Source organism: Frieseomelitta varia, unplaced genomic scaffold (assembly GCF_011392965.1).
Source record: "Frieseomelitta varia isolate USP_RPSP 00005682 unplaced genomic scaffold, Fvar_1.2 scaffold_749, whole genome shotgun sequence".
Classification (NCBI taxonomy): Eukaryota; Metazoa; Arthropoda; class Insecta; order Hymenoptera; family Apidae; genus Frieseomelitta; species Frieseomelitta varia.
The window spans coordinates 268,500-293,743 of record NW_025110533.1 but is presented as its reverse complement, the minus strand read 5'-3'; the positions used below and the strand labels follow the sequence as shown (position 1 = coordinate 293,743).

The following is a 25,244-nucleotide window of genomic DNA, read 5'->3' as shown; positions in this document are numbered from 1 at the left end:
CCTCAAAATTCAAAGTCAAGATCAATTTTGTGGCAGGTTCTTTACATGTATTTCCATGAGATCGAAGGTGTAAAATTTATCTATAATAAACTTTTCTTCATCCTGTACAGATATACATATGGTATCTTTCACAGTAATTATCTATTCCGAAATGCGTATTATTTCTTGCTGCCACTCGATGTAATTCGATAATTTTATAAAGTGGCGAGCTGTATACTATTTGAATTTTTATTTACGCCGCTCTGATTCCCTTCTAAATAAATGCAACATTTAAACAATAAATACACGAAGCATTTAAATAACATTTAAATAACAAATATTACGTTACAGTCAGACAAGTGTAACATTCAAATAAAAAAAAAAAAAAAGAAAAGCAACGTTTCTTTACGATTTCATGCTCTAAAGGGCGAACACGGCCACACGAGGAATTATTCCGCGTTTTTCAAATCCGTACTTGAACCGCTCGTATTTCCATCGAAGGACACGCACATTTTAAATGGAAATTCCAAGCGAGAAATATTTCCGGAAATATTATACATGTATAGACTCTGGCAGGAAGCGCCGAAAAGCCAGCTACTCTCTTTCATCTGGCGCGTGTAGGCAAAGATTAAAAAAAAAAAAAAAGACGACAGCACGGCCATTGATCAGGAATTTACTGCATATTGAAAAAAAAAACCTCGCGATGGTGGCGTAATGCGCGGATAAAAATGGCGGCCTGGGGTCTGTCCGGTCGGGGGAAATTGCGGGGGTGAAAGTTATGCGTGAAAGCCCCTCAGAGACGGAGTGCATTAATAGCGTTGCATTTATATGTATATATATATGTATGTATGTGCGAATCGAAATTACAAAGTACCACGAAGTGTAATCACGGGCCACGTTTCATCAAAAAGAGGCGTCCCTGCCGCGAGGTTTCCAGAATTTTTTTCATTCTTTTTCGTTCTTTCGTTAGGAGAAAGAGAAAGAGAAGACCGGTCATCAGAAAGATAATTACGCGTTGCGATTGAAGTTGAGTAATTTCTCTCGAGTATACCACTAGCGGAGTTCTTTCGAATCGAGGTGAAATCGCAGGCAATTCGTGATGAATTTGTTTCATCATACATTTTCTTCGGTGAATCGTGACATTTGTGCATCGAACAAAGTCGAAGCGTTTCCTTCGAAGTGCCTCGAGTGTTTCGTCGTAGTATGTAACGAGGTATCGATTCATTAAGTATATAATACTGATTGAAACCGTGACGTTTTACATGGCAGACTTTTGTCTGTCGTTGCACGTTCCTGGAATTACATCACTTATGCTACTACGATCCGGTAAGCGTTTTTATAATTTACTTACCGGAAGGATTTTGACCTTTAAAAGACCAATAAAAGTAATTGTACATTATAATCATCTTGAAGAGGAAATGTTTCGACGTAGTATTGTAAAATGATAAATGAAATAATGTTTCGGCTGATATCGTGATAAAATGGGCGATGCAATAATAACTGAAGCTCGATTTCCAACGTGTACGGGCTGCAGACATTGTTTCCAAACAAATTAATGCAACTCGCTGTTGCTCGATAATCATATTTGCTACTTAAATTCGGATCGTCCATTTAATTAATATTATGACCGTATATACGTATCTATTGCACGTTTCGTAAATTTTCACGCGAATGTTCCTAATTTTTTTTATTAACGTGATATTTGTCCTAACAGAGAAAATAATACAATAATACAGTAATAATAAATTTAGATTCATATCGTGTACATTGTTATAGAATATTATTATATTTTATATTATTATATATATTATTATTAAATATTATTATATATTGTATACATTATTACAAAATATTATTACATATTATTAACAAACATTATCGCACAGTATTCTTTCACTCACGGTTAATCATTATAAATCTGATCTCTGGTACCAAAATTGACGATACAAAATTTTTGAATATTTCGCGTACTTGCAACCTCTTGCGACGTGAATCCGTCACATTTTTCTCTTCTCCCTTAAATTTCCATTTCCAACCTAAATTCGCTGCTTTCTTTCTCGCGTGAATGAAAATCACATTGTAAAATCGTCCGCGTCAGGCGTGGAATTTCAACCACGAACGCGGAACGAATCGCGTTCAAAATTCGGAAAATTCGGCCAATTCACCGTATCTTCGTTCCCAGAAACTTTAAAATCCCGCAGGTTCTTGCATTCGGCGCGCGTTCGGCAAGCGCTGGTGAAAATCGCGCGAGCAAAAGGGCACGATGACCGCTAACGACGCGTCGCGCGCAAAAGGAGTGAATCGCACGCTCGCGGCGGCTGCTCGTGGATTTTGTTCGATAATCGCTGTTTGAGCGGGGCTTTCGCGCCGGCGTGTATCCAAAAANAAAAAAAAAAAAAAAAACGATGTAAAAAGAAGCTGTACGTGGGAAGAGAAAAAAGAGGAACCGGAAAAGGACGGGAGAAAGACGTGAGAAGGGTGAAGTGCCTTCGAGTTAAGCGCGTGTTTTAAAACGGATCGTTTGAGCGTTTGGGGTCACGCTTTTCGCAAGGAAGTGCGTTTCTGTGCATCGGAAGGTTAATTATTATTTATTGTTCGGTATTCCGTGAAACAAGCGTGTCTCGAGGAACGTAGGTATAAATATTTAGGTATATTTGGAAAAGAGAAAGTACGATGCACAGTTAAGAGCACAATTGTACCAATAACAATGAAAAATTGTGAATAATTTCAGCTGACATAACTTTAAACAGAAGCGAAGCTTGATAGTCGTGAGTTTGTTTCTTTCGATGATGATTTTAAATCACGTAGCAGATGGGAAACTGTGGACACATTTTTCTCGAATATTGTCAAAGTTTAAACGCACGTAAAGATACTAAAAAATGTCTTTTTGCCACTAGATCCACCATCGTTTTGAAGATTAAAGTTTCCTCTTTACAATTATTTTCCAAAACTTGCTCTACAATTTTTTTTTACTGTTTTATTTAACGTGAAATGTTAAACGACAAAAATTCGAAAATCCCAACATTTTGTCATCTGACCCTAACGTTCCAAATTCAATAAAATAGTGAAAAGAAAATCGTACAGCGAGTTTTAAGAGGTCGTTGTAAAGAGAAGATTTCAATCTTCAAGATAGTGTTAGATTCAGTCCTGAGAAAAATTTCTCAACATTTTTACGCGCGTTTGAATTTTGACAATTTTCGAGGAAAACGTGTCCCTCAGTTTCCCATTTGCCAAGTGACGTAAAATCATTTCCGAAAAGAACAAATTCACGGCTGTTATGGTACAAGCTTTGTGCTTTAAACTAAGATCAAATGGATCGTTATGTGATCTCTTTTTATGAAGTTACATCAATTGAAATTGTCGACAATTTTTCATTGTCATTGGTAGTAGTATTGGTAGTTATGCTCTTCGCCAACAATGAATATTTTAAAAAATGCTTTATCCGAATTCAAGATTAACTTGATCATTCAAGTACAAATGATAAAATAAGGACGGAGGTTCGTGATTTATGGTACTCTGAAAATGAAATTCTTTATAGCACGGTAATCAAACGTAGAGGCAAATGTTCGCCAACGTCATTGACTTCCATTGTTATCGAAATTAAATTCTTTATAGCTCGGGAATCAAACGCGTGCAGCGGAAATAGAGGCGAAAGATTCGTCCGAATTGTACTGTTGCCAGAATTAAATATAGCTCAAACAGCAAATGCTATGCAATGGAATAGAGGCAAGGGTTTGTCGCCAGAGTCATTGACTTGCGCTACTGCCGAAATTAAATTCTTTTATAGCATTGGATATCAAATGTAACTAATGAAATGCTTGCAGAGATTTGTCAGCAGATTCGTGTGCCACTATCGAGATTGAACTTGTAATCTCGATAAGAGAAGGCAATAGTTTGTCAGTAGATTCGCTAAACTCACTTGCCGGATTTTTCGGCGTTTATAGAAAAATTTACAAAGTACATATCTATCGCGACTGTGAAGTGTATTTCAATAGAAAATGACCATCAGATAAATAATAATAAACAGACGCGTAGCTTGAAAAACGGAACGACCAAATAACGAGATAGAAACAAAGATTGGTCTACAGATCCGTTGATTCGCACTACTAGCAGAATTTAATTCTTGCGTATTTTGAACGACATTTTCGCACACAGTCTCAAAGTCTACAATCACATTCTGCAAATAGTATCTAGCTTTCCTCTAACACATCGTACATACGAATCTTTCCTTTCCCCTTACGCTCGTTCTCCTCCAGTTTTTATTTTCACCTCTTTTCCTTACTTTTGCGTCGTCGTCGTCGTCCAATTTTTCTTTTTTTTTTTTTTTTTTTTTTTCTAATGAGAATAATTTCTCGAGAAGGCGAACAAAGAGAGATGTTTCCTTATCGGTCTCTGAACAGAACAGGATATTTCTCTCCAGCAACTTCTTTCACGAAACACTCTCTTGAGAGAGAGAAAGAGAAACGTATTTTTCGAACGACGTCTCACGTCAAATATAATTCCCCGTCGTCGCGTATTTTCTCGTTTTTTTTTTTTTCTTTTTTGCTCACTTCCTCCCCCCTCGTTGAAAGCAGCACGATTTAAGAGAATAATTTCCGGGAGTTCGGGTTTCATCGAGTGAATTCGGTTTCTCCCCCGGGCGGAGAGACGAGAGAGAGTGGACCCGATGCGAGACGAACGTTTCCTTGAACAATGCGATATGCTGCACGATAGATGGAAGATTACTTTCACTCGGTAGTAAACCTAATCGAAAGATCATGCATATGTATCGTATTGGATAAACGTCGGTTACTTTTTAATGCAAACGACGCGATCGTAAAGTACCGCGATAAAGAAACATTGGCAATTGCGGTAGAGACGGCGGGGAAATTCAGATTGAGGAGGCGATTGATTGACGATCTTGGAAATTCGATTGTATGTATAAAACATCTCAACAAGTCCCAGTCAAGTTGAAGTTTCTTTTTTTTTTTTTTTTTATATTGAGAAACAATATTTAGATCTTTCGTATGAAAAAAAAAAAAGATATTAACTGTGATAGAATCATGTGTAATAAAAATATTTATTATAACAATAATAAATATAATAATAATGATGTTATAATATTGAAGGCAATAATTATAATATTGTATACTAATAATAATAATAATAATAAATGCAATATAATAATAATAAAGCTTTTCTCGTGGGAAAAAAAAAATTGCAAAAACGATCTGGCCACTGTATTTTTGATACTGCATTGGTATTTAGTATTAGCACATACATATCCATTAGTTTTGGTATACATATCTGTTAATATTTATTTATTTTAGTGTTTGGCATAATAATTCAACGATGCAGAATCACGATAAAATATATCCCAATGATGTCGAATGAAATTACAACGATCCTACAACGATCTTTCGAGGAAGATTGTCGAAAGAAGAATCGTTGAACGCGCAATTTCTTTTCCAACCTGCACGTTCGATAACGTTGACGATTGTCGCGTGAATTCGCCGGAATTTAATTGATTGTAACAAATACAGGTTGTGCGAACCGCCATTGTTGCACACGCGGCTCCGGCCAAGTCAAGGAATTCGATGCTTGTACATACCGTGCATATGAACGCGGAACAACCGCAGACAATATGTAGCGTGTTATCGTAAACCGCGGTCTAACGATTGTTCGTTCCATTTCAGAGGAGGTGTTCGGCTCGAACAAGGCTTTATGGTTCTCGCCGAGCGGCAGCAAACTGGCTTTCGGTTACTTCGACGATTCCCATACGCCGATCATAACGATACCGTTTTACGGCTACCCGGGAAGCCTGACGTTCCAGTACACGTCCGCGATCTCGATCCATTACCCAAAGGTAAGCATACATCCACGCGGCAAGTTGAAGGTAGACTGACTTTCGTTTTTGGAGCGAATTGAATTCTCTGATATTTTTCTCCAACCCTCGAACTATCCATCGATCGGAAAGTTTGCCGATTTGTATCATTTTTCACGCACGTTCCAGGTAGACGTCGTTCAGTGATATAAAGAGAAATAGAGGATGGTCACTGAAAAAGATAACTTTTACAAACACATGATTTTCTTAAATTTCCTGTTATTTTATTTGGAAATATTGTTAATGGATGTTTCGGATGTTTCAGTATTGTGTGTGAATTTTTATTAATTAAAATTTTCCTTTTTATGAATTTTTCAAACTCTCCGGTTTTTCAGTGGCCACAGGGTGATTCACGTGCACACCTGAAATAACTTGTGCTTTTTTTTAAATCATGCTAATGAAAAGTTGTTTAATATAAAAGTTGTGTAGTTTTAAGGGAGGGAAAATATGAATTCCGAAAATTTCCAAAGTTATCTTTATCTTTCTTAATTTGATCGTATATTTTTTTCATCGTAAATCGAACGAATATTAAATCTCGAGTAGAAAAGTATTAGGCCACGTTGGAAAAGTGAAGAATTTATAATTTTTCGTTTATTTACGATTAATTTATTTAGATGTTATTATAAAAACCAACACGAGCTTGGCTGTGTTTAATTATTATTGGCGAGTGGATTATAAAAATATTGATAAAATTGTTAATTGTTGAAATTATTAGTTTTAACACACTTAGAAGTTATATTAGGTTAAGTTGGATACTTTCCTTGGAACGCAGCGTCTGGTTGAAAAATTGAAAGATTAGATCAAAATTTGGAGAATTAGAGGCTGAATTGTTCAATAAATTTAATAAATATTAAATCTATTTATTTCAACGCGCATTGGAATAAATAATGTTGGATATAGAATAGCGTGTTAATTGGCTAGTTAATCCAAGTATCAAAATTTGAATTTCGTTTAATAAATAATGAATTTCGCAATGACTTTGATATTCAATGAATGCGGTGATGCAATAACGAAGCGAATTTTTTAATGTTCCTAAATTCAGAATTGAATTAAAAAATTCACCCTTCAATCCCGAATGGAATTTACGTGCGCGGAGAGAGTGAAAAATTAGGCAACTGTTCATCAAATTGTAGACTTTCCAGCGGTAGTTTACAAAATTTCCTTGAAAAATTATCAACTGAGGATCTTTTAGTGACGACGAGAACTAACAGAGCGATAATGATGCCGCTCGAGATTGTTCCATAACGAAATGATGAATCTTTTATATTCGTCGCAGCGAATTTCACGTTCCGTTTGATGTTTTCGCGGCAACGTGGGTAGGAATTGGAGGAGCACGCGTAGCTTTTGTGCTTCGCGAGAAACTGCATCGAATTCTAGATAATAATTTGACGCGTGCACGGAGGTAGAAACGAGCGTGAATACGAGTGTGTATATGTGTCTTCGGTCAGCTTTCGCTTCTTTTTCGGTTATCTCGAGCATGAGGAGGAGGATGAAATGCGAAGGGGAATCTGACGGACGCCGACGCTTTAAATAGAATTGAATTTGAGCTTGAAAATTTCGGATTAGAATGACGGAGTTAGAGTTCGCAGTTTCTCGCTTAAAAAAAAGTTTGGCGTGCTTTTTTTCCCGTTTTTTTCTCTCTTTTTTTTTTTTAGTAGTAAATAAATTTAAACGTTGCTTCGTTCAGAAAATGGAGGAGAACGATGTTGTTTCGCGAGCATAGCGGTAACAGGCTTTTAATTCGAAGAGCGTGATGCTGTGTGTCGCGTGGAAACCGAAGTAGAAGGAGCAATAAAAACGAGAGGCTCGATTTCAATTTAATTCAAACGAGATGAAACGTTTCGAGCTTGAATTTAAATCGAGCTTTAAAGATAAATTTCACCCGCGCACGCTCTTGGAACGCTTCTTTCCCCCCTTTCAAATCATTTTCAAACTTTTAATCGTGTCACGTGGCAATCTGAACCCAGATTGGGTCACAAACTGGAGAATTTTCAACTACGATATTTTAAGTTGTTTTTTTTTTTTTTTTTTTTTAACGAAAAATCTGCACACCTATTAAAGGACTAACTGACACAGGGGGCCGTCTGGATCTCTCGAAGCAGCAGTAACAAAAAAGGAGATTGATGCTCTCCGGGAGCACGTTACCACGAAATTACACGAGGGAGAACTTTGAATCCGCCCGGATATTCTGTCCACGTGCATATTCCTTCTCGTTAGCTGAAAGAAGTGCCCGAACAATCGAAACAAAACACCGGGGAATTAATATCATCCGCTCGTGTTACTGCAGTTTCTCCCACTGTTTTACCGCTTGGGAAAAGGCATGGAAACAAAGAGAGAGAGAGAGAGAGGCTCGGTCTGATTTTTGTCTTTCTCGCGAAACTCTGTCAGCTAACTGAAAGCCGCCCGTGTCCATTTAATGCTGCGAGTTGAAACGTTTTTTCCCTCCTATCACTGGTTGGTTTTTTCGTTAGAAAACTTCCAGAGGTTGGCCATTCTCTCCTGCGAATGCGCGAGTCGCGTCGTTTGAATGCAGCGAGCTTTTATTCGCAAATATTAAGACACTCGTTTTATATGAATTACACGGTTGATACATTGATGTAGATTGTTAAAAAAAATAATCATCCAATTAAAATTTCCATTGGAGTTTTCGTTGGAATTTTCCTATAGCTTGACGATCAAAATCGCTGATCTAAAGATATCAAATTGTGAGAGTTTTCTCAGACCGATCGTTTCACTTTTACGACAAAACTTTTGTTACACGTTTAGTTTTCCTTTCGATGAAATTTATATGATTATTTTATGTAATTAAATTTTATCGTGGATGGTCGGAACCTGATGAATAATTTACATAAGTCCATCGATACGCTATTTAAAAAGAAAGAAAGAAATACTGAACGACGATACTTTATTAGTTTTTGGATTTTTAACCGAGAAGAATATTCTGCGGCGGGTGGTTAATAATTCCCAACGATTTATCAAACGTATAATATTTTCCTCCGAGTGTTCTAACGTTCATGAACGATGGTTGCACAGCTTGACAAGCGGCGAACAGAAATTACGTGGCAATTTATTTAGCTCTACCCGACTCCGGGAACTTTTCATCAGAAGTTGCAACGATTCTCTTTTTCTAAGCCACTTCAACTTACGTAATTTAACTTACACAATTGCGGTTAGCAATCCTTGTTGTCTCCGTTCTTGAAGTTCACTGACCTGTGTAACCATTTCTCGACGTGTTACATTCTCTTTTGCCATAAATTTCTTTTTTTTTTCTAATTTCTTAATATTTTGCGCTCAAAGAAATAAGTTTCTATCACGGCCTACAAGCGGGGAAATAGTAGCATTTTTAGCAAGTTGAAACAAGAGAAAGGGACTGAAAGAAAAGAGTGGAGAAAGATCTTTGGTTTGAAAATTGCTTCGTAGGATATCCACGTGTTGGCAGCCACTTAATCTCCATGACGGATGAGTATGAAATATGCACGTGGCTGGGGCACACTTGCAAGACGTGGACGTCACTCGCCACCGTTTCCTATGTATCAATTATCTCCTCGGGGACTCTACAAGCGGAGAGTTTCTATTCTTTGAAAAAAGTTGCTCGATCCACAATTTCAAGAGTGACTGTTTCCTCAAAACCTCGTATATTACATACGAAATTCTCGTGTTTCCAAATCTTCTTGTAAAAAACACGCGACGAACGTTCGATCGAGAATCTCGAGCGAACTCTTGCGTGAAAAAACTCTTCGTGTGAGAAAGGTCGCGCGGCAAATTTAAAGGAGAGACTGTGAGTTGCTTCGAGCCCGTGAGAAACGTTCAAATTTTCGAGAGAAGTGGGCGAACCTGCAGAGTCGGGCAGAGATCTCGAGGTGGGAGAATCTCCGCGGGAGTTTCAGCGTAAATTCGCGTTGATGCTCGGAGCATCTCTGAAATTCTGCCGCGCGGTGCAAGGTTAGTCGGTGAGTGGACGGTGAAAGGGATGAAAAGGGGTAGCAGGCTGGCAGTCGAAGAGGTCAGTGGAAGCCTCGCCACCTATGGAATTTTTAATGGCTTTTTAGAAGGCGCAGATTGATGCCGGCGCTGGCCAACCAGGCAAATATCGCCTGGTTGAAAAAAAAAAAAAGAAAGTTCGCCTGCCTGTCTGGCGATGTTTACCCGAGCGATGAATAACATCGTTCCCCTTTAATGGGGTTTCTTCCGTTGGAAGACTTCTCTTGCTGGACCTCCCCCCACGACCTTTGCAATTCAGACCAGGGACGACGACGCGGCAGATCGTGTATTTAAGCTTTGTTTGCTCGCAGAAATACAAATCTCCGGGTATTCATTTTTCAGTGAGAAACGGCGCGAGAAACGAGCTTGTAACTCGCCCGGAATTAAAATGTTAACGAACGAAGAAGGAGTATTTCATTGTGGTTATGAATTGCTGGCTCTGCGCCGTGGCCACGTTTGGTTAAAATTGAAACTACCAACGATTACAGTGTGTACAGACACTACAGCGCTTCAAACGAGCGAATGAACTTGGAATACAACGAACTTTTTATTTGTGTATTTATTTGTTGATAGAATGTCGCGTGCAAATTTCTGTAAATGTGCCATTTCAAACCAATTTGTCATTTTGATCACCTCTATGTAATAGAGAATTAATGGAATCAAGCAAATAATAGTAAATAGAATCGTCAACATAGTCATTGAGCTGCGTCACTGCCTGGATTAAATTGTTTGTAACTCGATAATTCTCCGCTTCCAAAATCAAGTTATTTGTTGTACAATTTATTGAGATGAAAGTGACTGTTCGTCGGCAGATTCATTGACCTGCACTACTGCCGAGATTGTTTGTGACTTGAGAAGCAAGCATGCGGAGATATAAAGGTATCTCGAAAGAAACCATTAATTGCGAAGAATATTGTAGGAATACATACACATTGTTGGTCAAAAATTGCCATTTTCATGCAACTGAAAACACCGGCGGAGGTAATAATCAATCACTGGTTGAATGTTGCCTGGCAGTGACTCGAGGAATTCTTACCGGAACTTCCCTAAATAGAATTCCATTATTCTCAGAGCGCACGTATCTCCAGACCGTGGTTTAAAGACTCGAGGCAATATTCTACAGATTCGATCAATACCAACCGGTTGAAACAACAAGATTCTGACGTCAAGAGGAAACGGCTGTTCTGAACGTGCATACCCAACATACCGAGAAACCCACTGGAAAATAGAGAAAAAGAGAGAGAGAGAGAGAGAGGGAGAGAAAAAAGAATTAAAACCAACCAAATTACCTAGCCGAAAAAGAGAGAAAAACCACCGCACAGTAAGAAAGAAAAAAAGAAACATCCGTTTTGACGAGAAAAGGAAGAAAGAAAGAAAGAAAAAGAAAAAAATTGGAGAACGAGAATTCGGATTCCCCGTGATCGTCTGACCGACATCTTCGGCCCTTCTCTCCTTCTCCCTTCAAGTACGTGTCCGCGAAAACTCATTTTCCGGCGGACAAAGTGGCCTACTTTGATACTTGTCACGAATCTGAAATCCGCGGGAGCAAAGGGTCCATTTGAAGATTACAAAGGTAATCTCTACGGTCACGCAAGGGACAAAGAGAGAGCGAAAGAGAGAGAGAGAGAGAGAGAGAGAGAACCGAACGAAGAGACTAGGGGGATGGTGGTAGGGAAAATCGGATAGAGGACGGTTAAAGGACCAATCTGACGGACGAGGCCTCAACAACGTCGACGAAGATTTAAATTTCCATTTCCTAGCCCGACACACACCCTCTTTGAGGCGGGCGACGTCTCTCTGTTTTCCCCTCTCCCCGCAGTCGCACGGACGTTTCCTCCGATCTCTCGCTCTCCGTGAAATTATTTTCCTCCATCGATTTTACCGCCCCCCCCCCCACCCCCACCCCTCTGTCAGTTTCTTCGCGTCGACTTTAACCAGACGAAAGTGTGCTCGATTTTTGCGAAACGAGACGCGTTACCATCTTCTTTTTTTTTTTCCTTGTTTCGACGAATGTCGCCTCAAAGGCGCTTTATTATCGGAGGGGAAGGGAGAGGAGAGGGAGGGAAAAAGGCAACCCGCCGTTCGCCTCTCGAGTATTTTTGCCACCGAGCCTTTTCCACGTGAAACGAGATAAAAGCGATTGTTAATATTGGCACGCTTGGCTTCGAGTAAATATCGGATTTCAAATTTTCGTTTACCCCCCCCCCCCTCCTCCCCCCGGATCGAACGAACGTAAATTATGAAATTTGCCGGTATTTTCAGTATCAAATAATCGTTCGTCCAAATAATAATTAAAAACAGAGCGCGCGTTTTTGGATGGTACAGCGATGAAATAAAATGGTTGCTGCGTCTTGGCGTTTAGAAACATTAATACCCACGATCAACGTTTGCAAAATAGCTTCAGGAATAAAAGGATAATAATAAAACAGTAGCGAAGTAATAGTTTTTTAATATAATTGTTGTTGCATCTTTACATATTTTATCGTCCTCTCCGAGCTACGATAGCTTTAGTATCAAGAAAGAAGCAGAATCGCGTTGCTTACGAGAAATGAAATGCTTTCGTATCAACAATGCGAAAAATCGTTTGTCACGCGTTAATTTCACCGTGAAAAGAGACTCGTTCGAAATGGTAATTGCATCGCCGCCTTTTCGAGACTGCGTAGACCCGCGATGGAGAATAATTGCCTGGAAGCGTTAGTAATTAAACAGTTCGAAGCGACGCGTGATAAATCGCATTTTCGCGTGCATTGTTCGCCGATTTTTTTTCTTCCCTTGCCGCTGGTAATAAATTTCCGAGCGTATCGACTCGGTTTCCTACCCCGAGTTGCCCGTTTGATTTTTTGCCCCGCCGCTAACCCTTTCTTTTCACAGCGCGTCCGCCGTCCTTGTTTCTCGTTCTCGAAACGACGCCCGATGCAAAATACCCTCCGTTTCTTGTCTCTCTTTTTCTTTTTCTTTTTTCTCTCTTTCTTTCTTTCTTTCTTTCTTTCCCCCCGCTCGCCAGGGAGCGTCGAACATTTCTCTTCCCTCTTTTATTTCGCCCGTCGTTCCCTATGCATTTTTCAAGCCTCCGGTGCATAGTCCTGTTGATTTGCGGTGAACCACAATATGGCCTGCTCTAGAGAAATATATCGTTCACTTAACCATTTATAAACCAAATTCTCCGCCGTCTTTCTCTCCCCTCTTTTGCCTTTTGTTTTTTCGTCCTCTTTCCGGGAAAGATGGCTACTCATTCTCGTCCCTTCGCAGAAATTTGCATTCGCGTTGTTTGAAAGTGAAAACAAAAGAGAAGTCAGGCAGTTCCCCTTCTTTCGCGAGGAGAAATTTTTGAAGATATTCAGATTGCATTTGTTGAAATGTCAGAGTTACTTTGAGCACTCTGGTCGAGGGGTGAATTTGAAATTCAGCGGGGGCAAATACAACATACTGAGGAGCATTTCGTTCCGTTCTATTAACGGTAGATCGTGAGAGAAGTTATCGCGGGCAATATAAATCAGCCGCAAGTTCAAGGGTCCCGTGAACTTTCACCTCGAGCACCACGTATCTCGACAGTGGGGGATTAAACACGCGGATTTCGAAAACTTCGATCGTCCCGCGAATAAATTAATTTGAGCCTCTGTCCCGTATCGTACTCGACGATTATAAATTTCCCCCGACTGTTTTTCTCGCAGCGACTCGTGTTATTATAGTCGATTTTTCTTCTTTCCTCTCTTTCTATCCGTCGATCTCGCGTTTTGCACCGGGGAAAAATATGAAAACGCGATTCTATTTCAATCGTTCGTGCATAAACACGCAGCGTTTTGGAAATTTTATGCCCGACGGAGGAAATTTTAATAAACGCGTTATTTAATTTCGGCTGTTTGCCAGGGCGTTTCGGGTTTCGTTTCGGCTGTTCGAAAATATTCCCTGGATTTTTCGAATCGGCGTCCGCGGGATGGGCGACCACGCGGGATTCTCATACGTCCGCGACTTTGTTAACGGCTATTGTAAAAATCCTGTGGAATCACGATCGAACAATGAGCCATTCATCGGCGAAATATTTCCTTTCCCAATGGAATTTCTGATATACGGGCGCCGTACGTCGGAATTTTAATTAAATGGACGTTTCGCTCGTATTTTTCGATTTCGTGCTTTCGTTAAGTTCAAGCTCGTCTTGGTTATGCCGATTAAACAAGCTGAAAACTTGGCACGACGTAGATAAATTTACGTACACTGGTAAATAATGTACGTAATATATGTAACATAAATAAATAATATATGTAATATATATAATATTATATATATTATTTATAAGTAATATATGTAATGTATGTATATTATTTATAAGTAATATATGTAATATATATTATAAATAACGTACGTAATGTAAAAAATAATAATGCAAATAATAATATAAAAAAGGTACAGCGCGATGTTAATTTCAAATTAATTTAAATTAAATTCCAACATAACATGAATAAATAATATATATATTATTATAACATACATAAATGATATATGTAATATATATATATAATATGTATATAATATGTATATTATTTATAAATAATATGTATTATAAATGACGTACGTAATGTAAAAAATAATAATACAAATAATAATATAAAAAAAGACATACAACGCGATGTTAATTTCAAATTAATTTAAATTAAATTCCTGAAGTCAGAGCAATTTGAACAATTTGTGAATCGTTTTGCAACGTTTCCTAAATGTCCCTGAGATTCATTTGTGGCTCAATGTGTCTCCGCTTTCCGACGAAGCAATTGCCCACGGTTTTATTTTAATAAAATTAAGACGCACTCGTTGTGTACTCGTCAGCTTCTCGTCCGGATTATTGAAATTCCGTCGCGTCGAATATATAAAAGACGCGTTCGCCATCGAGCTGATAAAACGTCCGTCGCGATTAAAACGCGGCAGCTATGCCAGCTATTCGAATATTAAAGTCTCACCGAGGAAAGAAAAAAATCGTCGTATATCAAGCCAACGTCGTCCCCATACGATCTTAATTAACAGAGATCCGCTCTCGCGGGTCTCTAAACGCTGTTTAGAATTTTCTTTGCTTCAAATATCTTGCGGAGCTAGCGCTAAACGATTTTATTACTGTCGGAGAGAGAGAGAGAAAGAGAGAGAAAGAGAGAGAAAGGAAAGAAGGAAGAGAACGAACGTGGGATGACACAAAAAAAGAGTATACGTTGTGTCATACGGATATTAAAGAACGAACGACATAAATCACGACGTTTCCCCTCTGTTCGACGCACGTGAACGAGAATTTAATCAGACTGTCACGTCAAAATTGAATTATTCCCTCCGTAATTAGCTTCGTTGAAAATTCAAGCGCGATTCGGGCAACACTTGATCGATCGCCGCCAATTCTTTTTTTTTTCCTGTTTCTTTTTTCTTTCTCTTATTAATCGGGCAACCCGCAGGGAAAACGATGTAAGCGGCAGAAAAATGGAATTTTTTTAACAGACACGCGAGGAAGGATTTAATGAATATATTAGATCTTTCACTATTTTTCACTTCGCGAGTAAAATTTCCCTCTACGCCGCGATTTGATCAGTTCCAAGGCCGAAATTTAACGAACAACTTTACCTAATCAGTCGCGGACAGCCAAAAAATTGTTTGCTTGTCACTTTTGATATTCTATATCCTAAGTAATTTCGTATATCCTGTATATATTCTAAGTAATTTCGTTCTTATCTCGAAAATCTGTTCCATCGCTTTTTTTAAATCCCCGTCTTGTAATTTAGAAATCAAAGGATCGAGGAGACAAATCGTTCGATACAAACGTTAATTTCAGGCATTCGCTCGCGTGATTGCAATCAACGAATTTCATTTGAATTCCAATTACAATAGATTACGGCATAGAAAATTAACGATCGTTTCTTCTTACAAATCGTGAGTGAACTCTTGCTGTTTCGTGTTTAAAATTAATCGATTCGAATCACGTGTGATATTTCGTTGAGTAATAAAATAATAATAATAATAATAATGAAAGACAGAGCAGACAGAAATAGGAATTTTAAATCACGAAACACCTGGGCCATCTGATATCTGTTGGAGAGGGAAGAAAAATTGGCTGAAAGTTGACCACTCGGCACATTTCACTGTTACAGAGTGGCACGACGAATCCCACGGTGAAGCTGTTCTACGTCGACTTGGAGAAGGTGGTCCACGGTAACGTGAGCTTAACTGAAATCGAACATCCGGACGAGTTAGCCTCGGAGGAACGGATTTTATCTGCTGTTGCTTTTCCTACGGACAATCTCGTGTACGCGACATGGATGAACAGGGAGCAGAACAAGGCGTATTTCCACTTCTGTTACGTCCATGATTCACTGCCCAATTGCACTACCGTACGTATAGACGTGTACATTGTGCACGTGCTGAACAAATATTAATTGTCAAGTCTCCTGAATCCCAATTGGATTTTTCTTTTTTTGTATTTATAGTGACCCAGACTGAGTCAGATCTCACCAAATTTTATATAATTTTATTTTATTTTATTTTATTTTATTTTATTTTATTTTATTTTATTTTATTTTATTTTATTCCATTTTATTCCATTTTATTTTATTTTATTTTATTTTATTTCATTTTATTTTATTTTATTTTTCATGTGTTCGAAGCAGGTTTTCATATTAGATTTATATATTATATATATATTATTAGATTTTATTCATTGAATATTTCAATTATTGATTAGTTATGATTACATTTTCTAGTAAAATACACGCGTTTAAATTTATTTCAAATTAATTGGAATTAATTACGAGCAAATTTTTATATTTGACTCTTCTTTCATCGAATGTTTTTTAAGTTATGTAACAATCGAAGAGAAAAATTCACATCCATTCGTTTTGTAATAGCGAACTGTGAGAAGCAAATTTACAACATTTTCCTTTTTCTCCAATCATTCGTTTCAAATTTTTTCGAATTGAATTGAATTTGAAAGAAAGGAAAATCCAAATGAATCTTAATTTCATTTATAACCATATGTATATTTATTTCACGATTGTACGATTTTGTTTCGCTCGTTCGAGAGTTAAAAAAATTCAAAGACGAGAAAAGACCTTGCTAAGTCCGCCGTCGAGTTTGCCGATTTTTTTTTCTTTTTTCTTTTTTCTTTTTTTCTTTTTTTTTTTTTTGTCAGTTCAAGCTAACCGCGTCAGCAAGATAAATAGGATTTCCACGCGTCGCGTGGTTTTCATTTAAAATTTTCACGGACGGTTTTATCGTCCATGAAAGACGAACTTTCCCGGTTTAATTAGACTCGTGGCACGGGTTGGAAGTATCGCGATTCGTTTAGTTCGCGACACCGGGTTTTGGCGACTCGTGGCGAACGAACGTCGTAGCGAAGAGAGCGTTATTTCATTTATTGTTTCACGAAACGGATGCGAGCATCCGCGGACGAATTCAATCGAACGTTTCCACGTATGTGAAACTTCCCTAAATTCAGTTTCGTTCCCCGTGACTCAGTCTGCGATGCATACTTTCTACCAACTTGCACGTATTTTCAAACAAAGTTCACTGTGAAATTTCTGTGAAATGCAAAATCATAATTATCGATCTTCTCCAAATTTTGACACCTTCGAATACCTTATTTAACCGAAATATGAAAAACTTCGTGTCCATTTGCAGTTCTGAAATTTCATTGAATCTAAAATTTGTCAAATTCCTATTAAATTCAAAATTTCATCGATTTTTGTACTTGAAAATTTGTACTTGAAATTCGGAAGTGTGTAAAATTAAGCAAAGTAAATATCTCCCCCCTCCTTCCAAGAAAAAAACAAATTTAAAAAATTCCCATACAAGCGGAGAAATCGATCGGGGATCGGGATGGCGAAATTCTCCGTGCATCGCGGTGAGTCTCGTTAACATTCGCATGGAGATCAATCTCCTCGTCGCGGCACTCCGTCGCTCAATTTCGCCCTGGAACGGGTCGCTATGAATATCGTGGAATCGGCGAGATAATCGCGCGGATCCGCTCGTCAAAAGGGGAGTAGTTGCTCGCCGATGCATGGGGAAATAGGATCGGCCGGGCTGAGCGACGCGATGCGCAATTTTTCGCGAGCTGGTTTCCACTGGCTGCGAAGAGGGCACGACGGAGGATGGAGCACTGGGATGAAATATTCATTTTTTCCAGGCGCTGAAGCACTCGGAGAGGCACGGATGGGTCGAGCAGTTCGAGCCACCGGTGTTCAGCGACGACGGTGACTCGTTCCTCACGATTCTGCCGCAGAGGCAGCACGACTCCAGCTACTGGCGGCATGCAGTCGCAATTACCAGCGTTTCCACTGGAAAACCGAGGAACGTCGCCCTAACTTCCGGCCGGTTCGTCGTCACAGAGATAGTTTCTTGGGACCAGAAGAACTCGTACCTGTAAGTGTGCTACTTAGTCAGTTACTCGCTTGTTAAGGACCAACGTTCCCGTTTTATCGTTATCGTGACCGTTTCGTTTGCTATTTTAATTGATTTGTGCAGGGTATTCTCCGTTCTATAATTAGGCAAAAATAAGACTAGACTGTCGTCTAGAGAAAAGTCCATGGACGCTTTGTGAAAGATGTAAGCTATAGTGAATAATGCGAGGCCCTCCTTTGTCGAAAATTAGTTCTTTGAACTCGTATGCTCGATGCTGGAGGTGACGACAAAAATTTGGAAATTGTTTTGAAAATCATCACGCTCTGAAAAATTATAAAAAGTAAATTATATAATAATAAGGATAAACTGAGACTTGCATAATTGAATTATGCCTAGTTGTACGTTAATTTGTCTAATTAAAATAAATACAAGTGAACGCGAAACAACATTGAAAACAAATCGAGTTCCTCAAAATTTGATGTATTTTTGATTATAAAAATCAACGCAGATTTTTTTACAGTCAGTTCATTTCGTGCAAATGTTTCTGTATTGTGAATTTCTACTTTCGAATGAATATTTCTCCTTGAGTAGAAGTATGAAGATGTAAAGTTTGGTGAGATAAAAGACTAGGAGATTGATCATTCTGGACTGAAATCCATCGTTGACATTTGTCATACCTCGTATTTTTGTTATAACATTTTAATGAAGCTTTTATGAACTTTTCGATGGGTAATATATTAATGACACATTTATCTACAAACTACGCTGGTAAAGTTTGAAGACTAAAATTTTACAGGGACATCCTGTATATATAGGATAATACAATTGGTCATATAAAAAAAAGAGAAAAATGGAAGATGGAAGATTTTAAATTTGAGATTTCGTTTCTGAGAAAATTGAGTTTGACAATTTGTCGTTCCAAAAATATCACTCAATTTCTAAACTCAATTAAAACATTTATAATATCACGATAAATTGTTGCTTTTCGATGTAGTTCGTATTATAAAATTCGTACGAAATTCGTAGAAAATTTGTAACTGATTCAACACAGTAACGAGGAAATTAAGATTATTTAGACGCAGTTTGACGAGCTCGTTTGAAATGGTCGTTGTTCATTAGTTTGTTCATTAGCTGTACTCTTGCGGTGAAAATACCTTTTGAAAGAGAGAGTTTGATTCATGCATACTATACAAGCAATCTCTATACAATTTACTTTATGATAAATTCAGATAGACGAGTGCACATTGTGAAAACGTTTTATATTTAAATGAAGATATATTTTACAGGAATCGTAAAATTTAATTAAACAACAGAAACATATTTATATCAAAACAGTCACAACAGTTATTTTTATATTTACAACAGAAACATATTCATATCTAAATTATTACACTAGTTGTTTTCACATTACGTACAAAATTTACAGATATTTTTAACCACACGAGCACTACAAATTATTACGTACGCTTGATTATTTCAATATCATTTAAATTCATTGATTATTAAAATATCATTTAAATTCATAGAATTAAATTTTAATCTTTATACAACTCTCCTGTATCGTACACCGATCGAAGTTCAAGCGAAGCGATTTCAATTTTTTCCACCTCTGTAGAACCACCGATCTAACTTGGCCAGTTTCGAATCGGTTGGCATTAGTCACGGTCCATAAAATTTGCATTTTGGTGAGAATCCGTCCCCTCGAAGTATCCTGAATTGTGTGACAATCGTTCACAATGGGCTAGAGATCCGGATAAGGACCAGTCTCGGTCCTTCAACGGTAGCCCGGTAGCCCAATAAAGATTCTCTAAATGTGTATGGCCGAAACAAACCCTCGAAGCTGGAAAATCCTTTCCATCCACTTTGCCCTAACGGCGACGCTTGCAGCCGAACGTTCGAAAAGCCATTTAATGGAAAACGTCGCAGTTCCACTTTACTTGTAACCAAATTTGACCGGTCACCATCTCCGGGATCCGATTACTACGACCGACTACTACTTTCTGATTTCGTCGTGTCGTCTCTTTCGAACTTTCCTGCCCCGTCGAAGCCACCCTTTTTGTTTCACCACGAAACTTCGCTTCCTGTCGACGGACGTGACGAGCCACGATAATTAGGGATACTTCGTGTCGATCGACGAACGGTTGTAGAAAAACACTGCTGAGCGTCAAATTTCCGAGAGTAAAATTATCCACTTTTTAATTATTTCATTGTTAAATGTTTCCGTAATACTCTGCGAATACTCCCTTTCGAATTAATCCGACAGTCGAAACGCGATTGACTTGAAATTATTTTCAATGAGGCATGTTTTTGATAAACATGCGAATATATTTATTTTGCCTAATTACTTATATACATATATTTAATTACTAATATATTATACATATATTTATTACTAATTTAATCATTATATCTTATTTTTAAAAATTAAATCTTTTTTAATAATTTTATATATGTATATATAATAATTTTATAAATTTATAATAATCTTTAAAAAAGAAGAAAAATTATAAAATTTCTTCTATTATTAATTAATACTAAAATCACAGTTTTAAAAATAAAATTAATATTATATAACTAAATTTATCCCATACATTTTTTATATAATAAAATTAATTAAATAATAATATTATTATATATAAATTAAATTTATTTTTTTAAAAAACTAGATATTAATAAATACGACAAACATTTAATTTCTAAATATATATATATTTTTTTTACAAAAAAAAAATAATACATTTACGACGAGAAGTAATTCTGTTTGTTCCTAAATTACTTGCGCAGAGAGTCAAAAATCTATTTTTGATTCTTTTGGTCCTTTGATTCAATTTTAGCACCATTTGATAATTATTCGTGATAGAGGAGTGGTAGAATTACTTAGTTTCGAATTATTTCATTGTTATATGTTACTCGGACTGGAAGAAACTCTCTTTCGAATCAAGTCGAAACGCGACGTGAATCCTGTTTCTGTTCCTAAATTGCTTGCGCAGAGAGTTAAAAATCTATTTTCCAATTGGTCTGTTGATTCTAAATGTCACCGACTGTTTTGACAATTATTTCGTGAAAGAGATTCGCGTGTTTCAATCTCTCATCCCTTTGCTGTTCCGCGCGTTTTTCAAGAACTCGTGAATTATCGACGACTCGGCGAGACGAGAAATCGTTCGTTTCCATCGGAGACAGTTTTTCGTTTCTGGAAAGTGGATCCTTACAATTATTTAGTTCCTCGGCAGCTAAGAGAGAAGAGGGTGAGGGAGGTGGGAGAGAGGCGTTCGAACGTGGACGTTAAGTACGCCGACTTAGCTACGTGCTTCCATTATTTCTCGATAAAATACGACGAGAGAAGGATATTACGCCAGTGGGACGCGTTATATTGGGGATTCCCATGGAATCACGGAGCAAAACGTCTGCCACGGGCAGCGACCATCTAAACGGCGTTAACATTTATCATGTAAACGCACCGTTAGACATTGATACTGTGCGCACCGGCCGCTTAATTCAATCTCATTTCCCTGCAGAACAACTTCGAACGATGCCCGTCATTTCTGTTTAAGCACGTCGCCGCGTCACGTTTAATCACGTGGCAATTCGTTGCTTCTGGAGAACGAAATTAATTTCGCGTCTATCTGTGAACTCGTTTTAACTGCTTGGAGTGAAAGATCAAGCTCGCCGTTGTATTGTTTCTGGAAGATTTTGAAACAACGAGAATGAAGGGGTTAGGATTTTGATGTTCTCGATTGGAGTATCAGTGCAGTTCATTCGTGTGAAATTTCTGAAATTTCCTCTTGAGAAACGTGATTCGATTCACGTCGATATCCAATCCAATATTGTATCATTTTAGAATTCTTAGAAGGTAAAACGAACATCCAACTTGACTGTCCTATTTATGAAATTTCCGAAACTTTTCTTTCACAGTTCCCAACGAAAGATAAAACAAACGATGGAATTCCTTTTTACGCACGAAATGAAATATCGAATTTTTTTTTCTTCGTTTGTATTTCAATTTCACCGGCGAAGTTCACTTTTTTTATGTCCAATATTTTAAAAGATTTTAAATAACAGAAATCAAAGACAAACTTTCCAACCACATCCACCAAATATTTAAAATTTCTTCTTACAATACACCAATAATAAAAACATTCAAGGATAAAATTGCCCAATTTAAAAACTATGGACGGAAGATTCAGCAGCAAATTCGTCGCTGGAACGTGGAAAAAAAGAAAATTACGCAAACATCGCGGCACGATGCGATTTACGCGTAACGAAGGATCGATAGTTGCCTAGGTACACCGCGTAATACCTAGAAAATTGTGCTTAAACGAGCCAATATTTTTATTCGACGTTCGCCTCCGCCAGAGAGAGTTAGGAAGGAGTTGATTTTCCAGGGAGTAGGAGGGTGTACTTCTTAAGCGTCTTAACGCGTTCGATATCGGAGATCGCCTTAAGGGATCGTCAAGAAAAAAAAAAAGAATCAAGAAAAACAAAAAATAGACGGCCAAGTCGGCAAAGTCGCGTTTCGATGGCTTCGAAGAGGACAGTTTAATAAACGGACGGATGCGAATAACGAGACTCGGCCGAACTTTTCGCGCAAAACCTTCTGCCGGTGGCCGTTTTCCAATTCCGACACCTCTGTTCTTTTTTTTTTTTTCTTTTTTCTTCCGCCACCGAGTTTTTCGTACGCTCCCTCGTACGAGAACTCGCCGTTAGTTTCGCTCGTGTAATTATGCAGCACCGATTATTGCGCTAATTGGCACGCCGTGCGCGAAAACGCACGTACGTACGTACGCGCGCGTTTGTTTGCTCGTGCACGCTTCTGCCGAACGTGTGTCGCGAGCAAAGATCGTGGTGTGTCTCGTTGCAAGTTCGATTGAAATTAGCTTTCCCTTCTTTTCGATAATTGGGTATGTAGATCGTTAGTTTGAAAAGTCCTGGGAAAGCGACGCAATTTAAACACGTAGGTTTCTTTTAGTATTTTTTCTAATGTATTTTGTTGTAGAAATATGATTTGAAGAGATATATTTTATATCTGATAGGAATATCTCGGGAAAGAAACGATTTAGAATTTTTAATTAACAATTTAATTTAACAATATGTAAATTTTCTTATTTTCTATCGATTTTCAAAGTTCTAAGAATCTTCTTTCACGATGCAAATATATAAGTATAATTCGCACCATTTCTATCGTCAAATAATTAAAACTATAATTTAACAATATGTAAATTTTCTTATTTTCTGTAGAATTCCAAAGTTCTAAGAGTCTTCTTTCACGATGCAAATATATAAGTATAATTCGCCCCATTTCTATCGTCAAATAATTAAAAATATAATTTAACAATATGTAAATTTTCTTATTTTCTGTCGATTTTCAAAGTTCTAAGAATCTTCTTTCATGACGCAAATATATAAGTATAATTCTCACCATTTCTATCGTCAAATAATTAAAAATATAATTTAACAATATCTAAATTTTCTTGTTTCCTGTCGAATTCCAAAGTTCTAAGAATCTTCTTTTACGATGAAAATATATAAGTATAATTCACATTTCTCTCGTCAAATAATTAAAAATATACTCCAACGAGCTAAGAATCCTCCTTTAGTTCTATTTAACGTAATCTAATTCGACGGACGCTCGCAGCGAGATCGGCCCGCGGATAAAAGCACACGTGGCAAGTTCACTTAGGTTAATTATTATCGAGACCTGGTATTCACCGGCCGAAGCGTAGTCGAGCCCGTGATGCGACTGGCCTAAATAACGATCGACATTTTTCTCTTTCGTCTCTCTTATTTTTTCTCTCTCGTTTTTTTCTTTTTTCCACGATGATGAAAGCGACGAACGATGATATTCGGCGCGTAACAGAAACTCTGTCCGCGTTACTCTGCCCGGTGGTTTAATTAACGAGAGAATCGTGACTGGCCGTTCGGTAAGACTCTAAGTGGAATTTGGTGGAATTTGTTTTTCGAGAGAAGCGGAGAGACAGCGGGTGGTTGGTTGGATTAAGGAGCAATTTGGGAGTTGCTCGTCCAGATTGTTATCTCCGGGGAAGAAGTTGAAGAAGAAGGAAAGGGATTTTGTCAGGGACCGTGTTCTTCTTTTCGAGGCATTCCGAGCGGGATCTTCTAATCTCTCGGCCATTGTTGTAATTCTGTTTTTATCGACAATCGAATCAGAGTGGAGAATTACTTGAAATTACCAGTCAGGTTAGAATGTTTATCAATTAGAATATATTATATTTATTAGTGCGCGATATATTCTTGTATCAGTGACAGATGACAGCTTCTTCATCTTGTACGATTACAAGAAATCACAGTAGCTTTTATATCAGTCGTGAGATTGAAAATAAATGCTACGTACACAGAAAGCTCTTGTATTTTTCATTTTTTTTTTTTTTTTTTTTCTTCTAGTCAAATGATCAGTGCGATTGCTGTGCCTTCGACTTTGTGTGCCCTATAACCTGCATAAAAGTGACATTGTTAGGTAGGTGATATTTTTTGAGGTTGGTTAGCATAATCGGGTGAAGTGGAGTTTGCAGGAGAAGTTTCAAACAATCTGCAGATACCTTGAGTAGCGTAGTCGCTCAGTACTGTGGTGTGTTTTTTGATTGGTGATTGAATTTTTTGGTAACCTGATCCTGATTTTGAGAGGGATGTCCTTAATTTAATAGTTGCCTGTGCATCGAATGAGGGGGTTATGGTGATTGTTGTCGTAAGCTCTGGAGAGTGAATTTTGTTAGGTTAGGTTTAGGCTAGGTTTGGGTTCCCCCCTGTGGGTTTCGGGGATAGAATAGACCCAACGTAATCCCTGCGTGTCGTAAAAGGCGACTAAAAGGGAGGTTTCGAAATTATATATGGCAGGAAATGTAAAAAAGAAAAACGCTACAGGACCAGGGGGTTTCGGAGCCCCCAGGCCCGGTGCAGAGGGGATATTGCGGGTCCCCTCTGCATCGTCATCGGACGTCCGCAGAGGCGAGCAGGTGGATTCCCGGGCCTGCTCTGCTGGTAGAGCGACCGGACAAACGATCTTGAGACCAGGGCCAACCATGGATTATCCGATGAGTGGAACCGA

At 38.1% G+C, this 25,244-nt stretch overlaps 1 protein-coding gene across 1 annotated transcript in view; it reads left to right on the top strand.

Moving 5' to 3' along the window:
- The window catches only part of LOC122535630 (venom dipeptidyl peptidase 4-like), a 105,652-nt gene that overhangs the window by 5,537 nt on the left and 74,871 nt on the right, over nucleotides 1-25,244 (top strand). Inside the window, exons 2-4 of the mRNA XM_043667332.1 lie at nucleotides 5,655-5,824; nucleotides 15,940-16,179; nucleotides 17,970-18,205. Of these exons, the coding sequence (XP_043523267.1) occupies nucleotides 5,655-5,824; nucleotides 15,940-16,179; nucleotides 17,970-18,205 (646 nt within the window). The remainder of the gene's footprint in view (nucleotides 1-5,654; nucleotides 5,825-15,939; nucleotides 16,180-17,969; nucleotides 18,206-25,244) is intronic.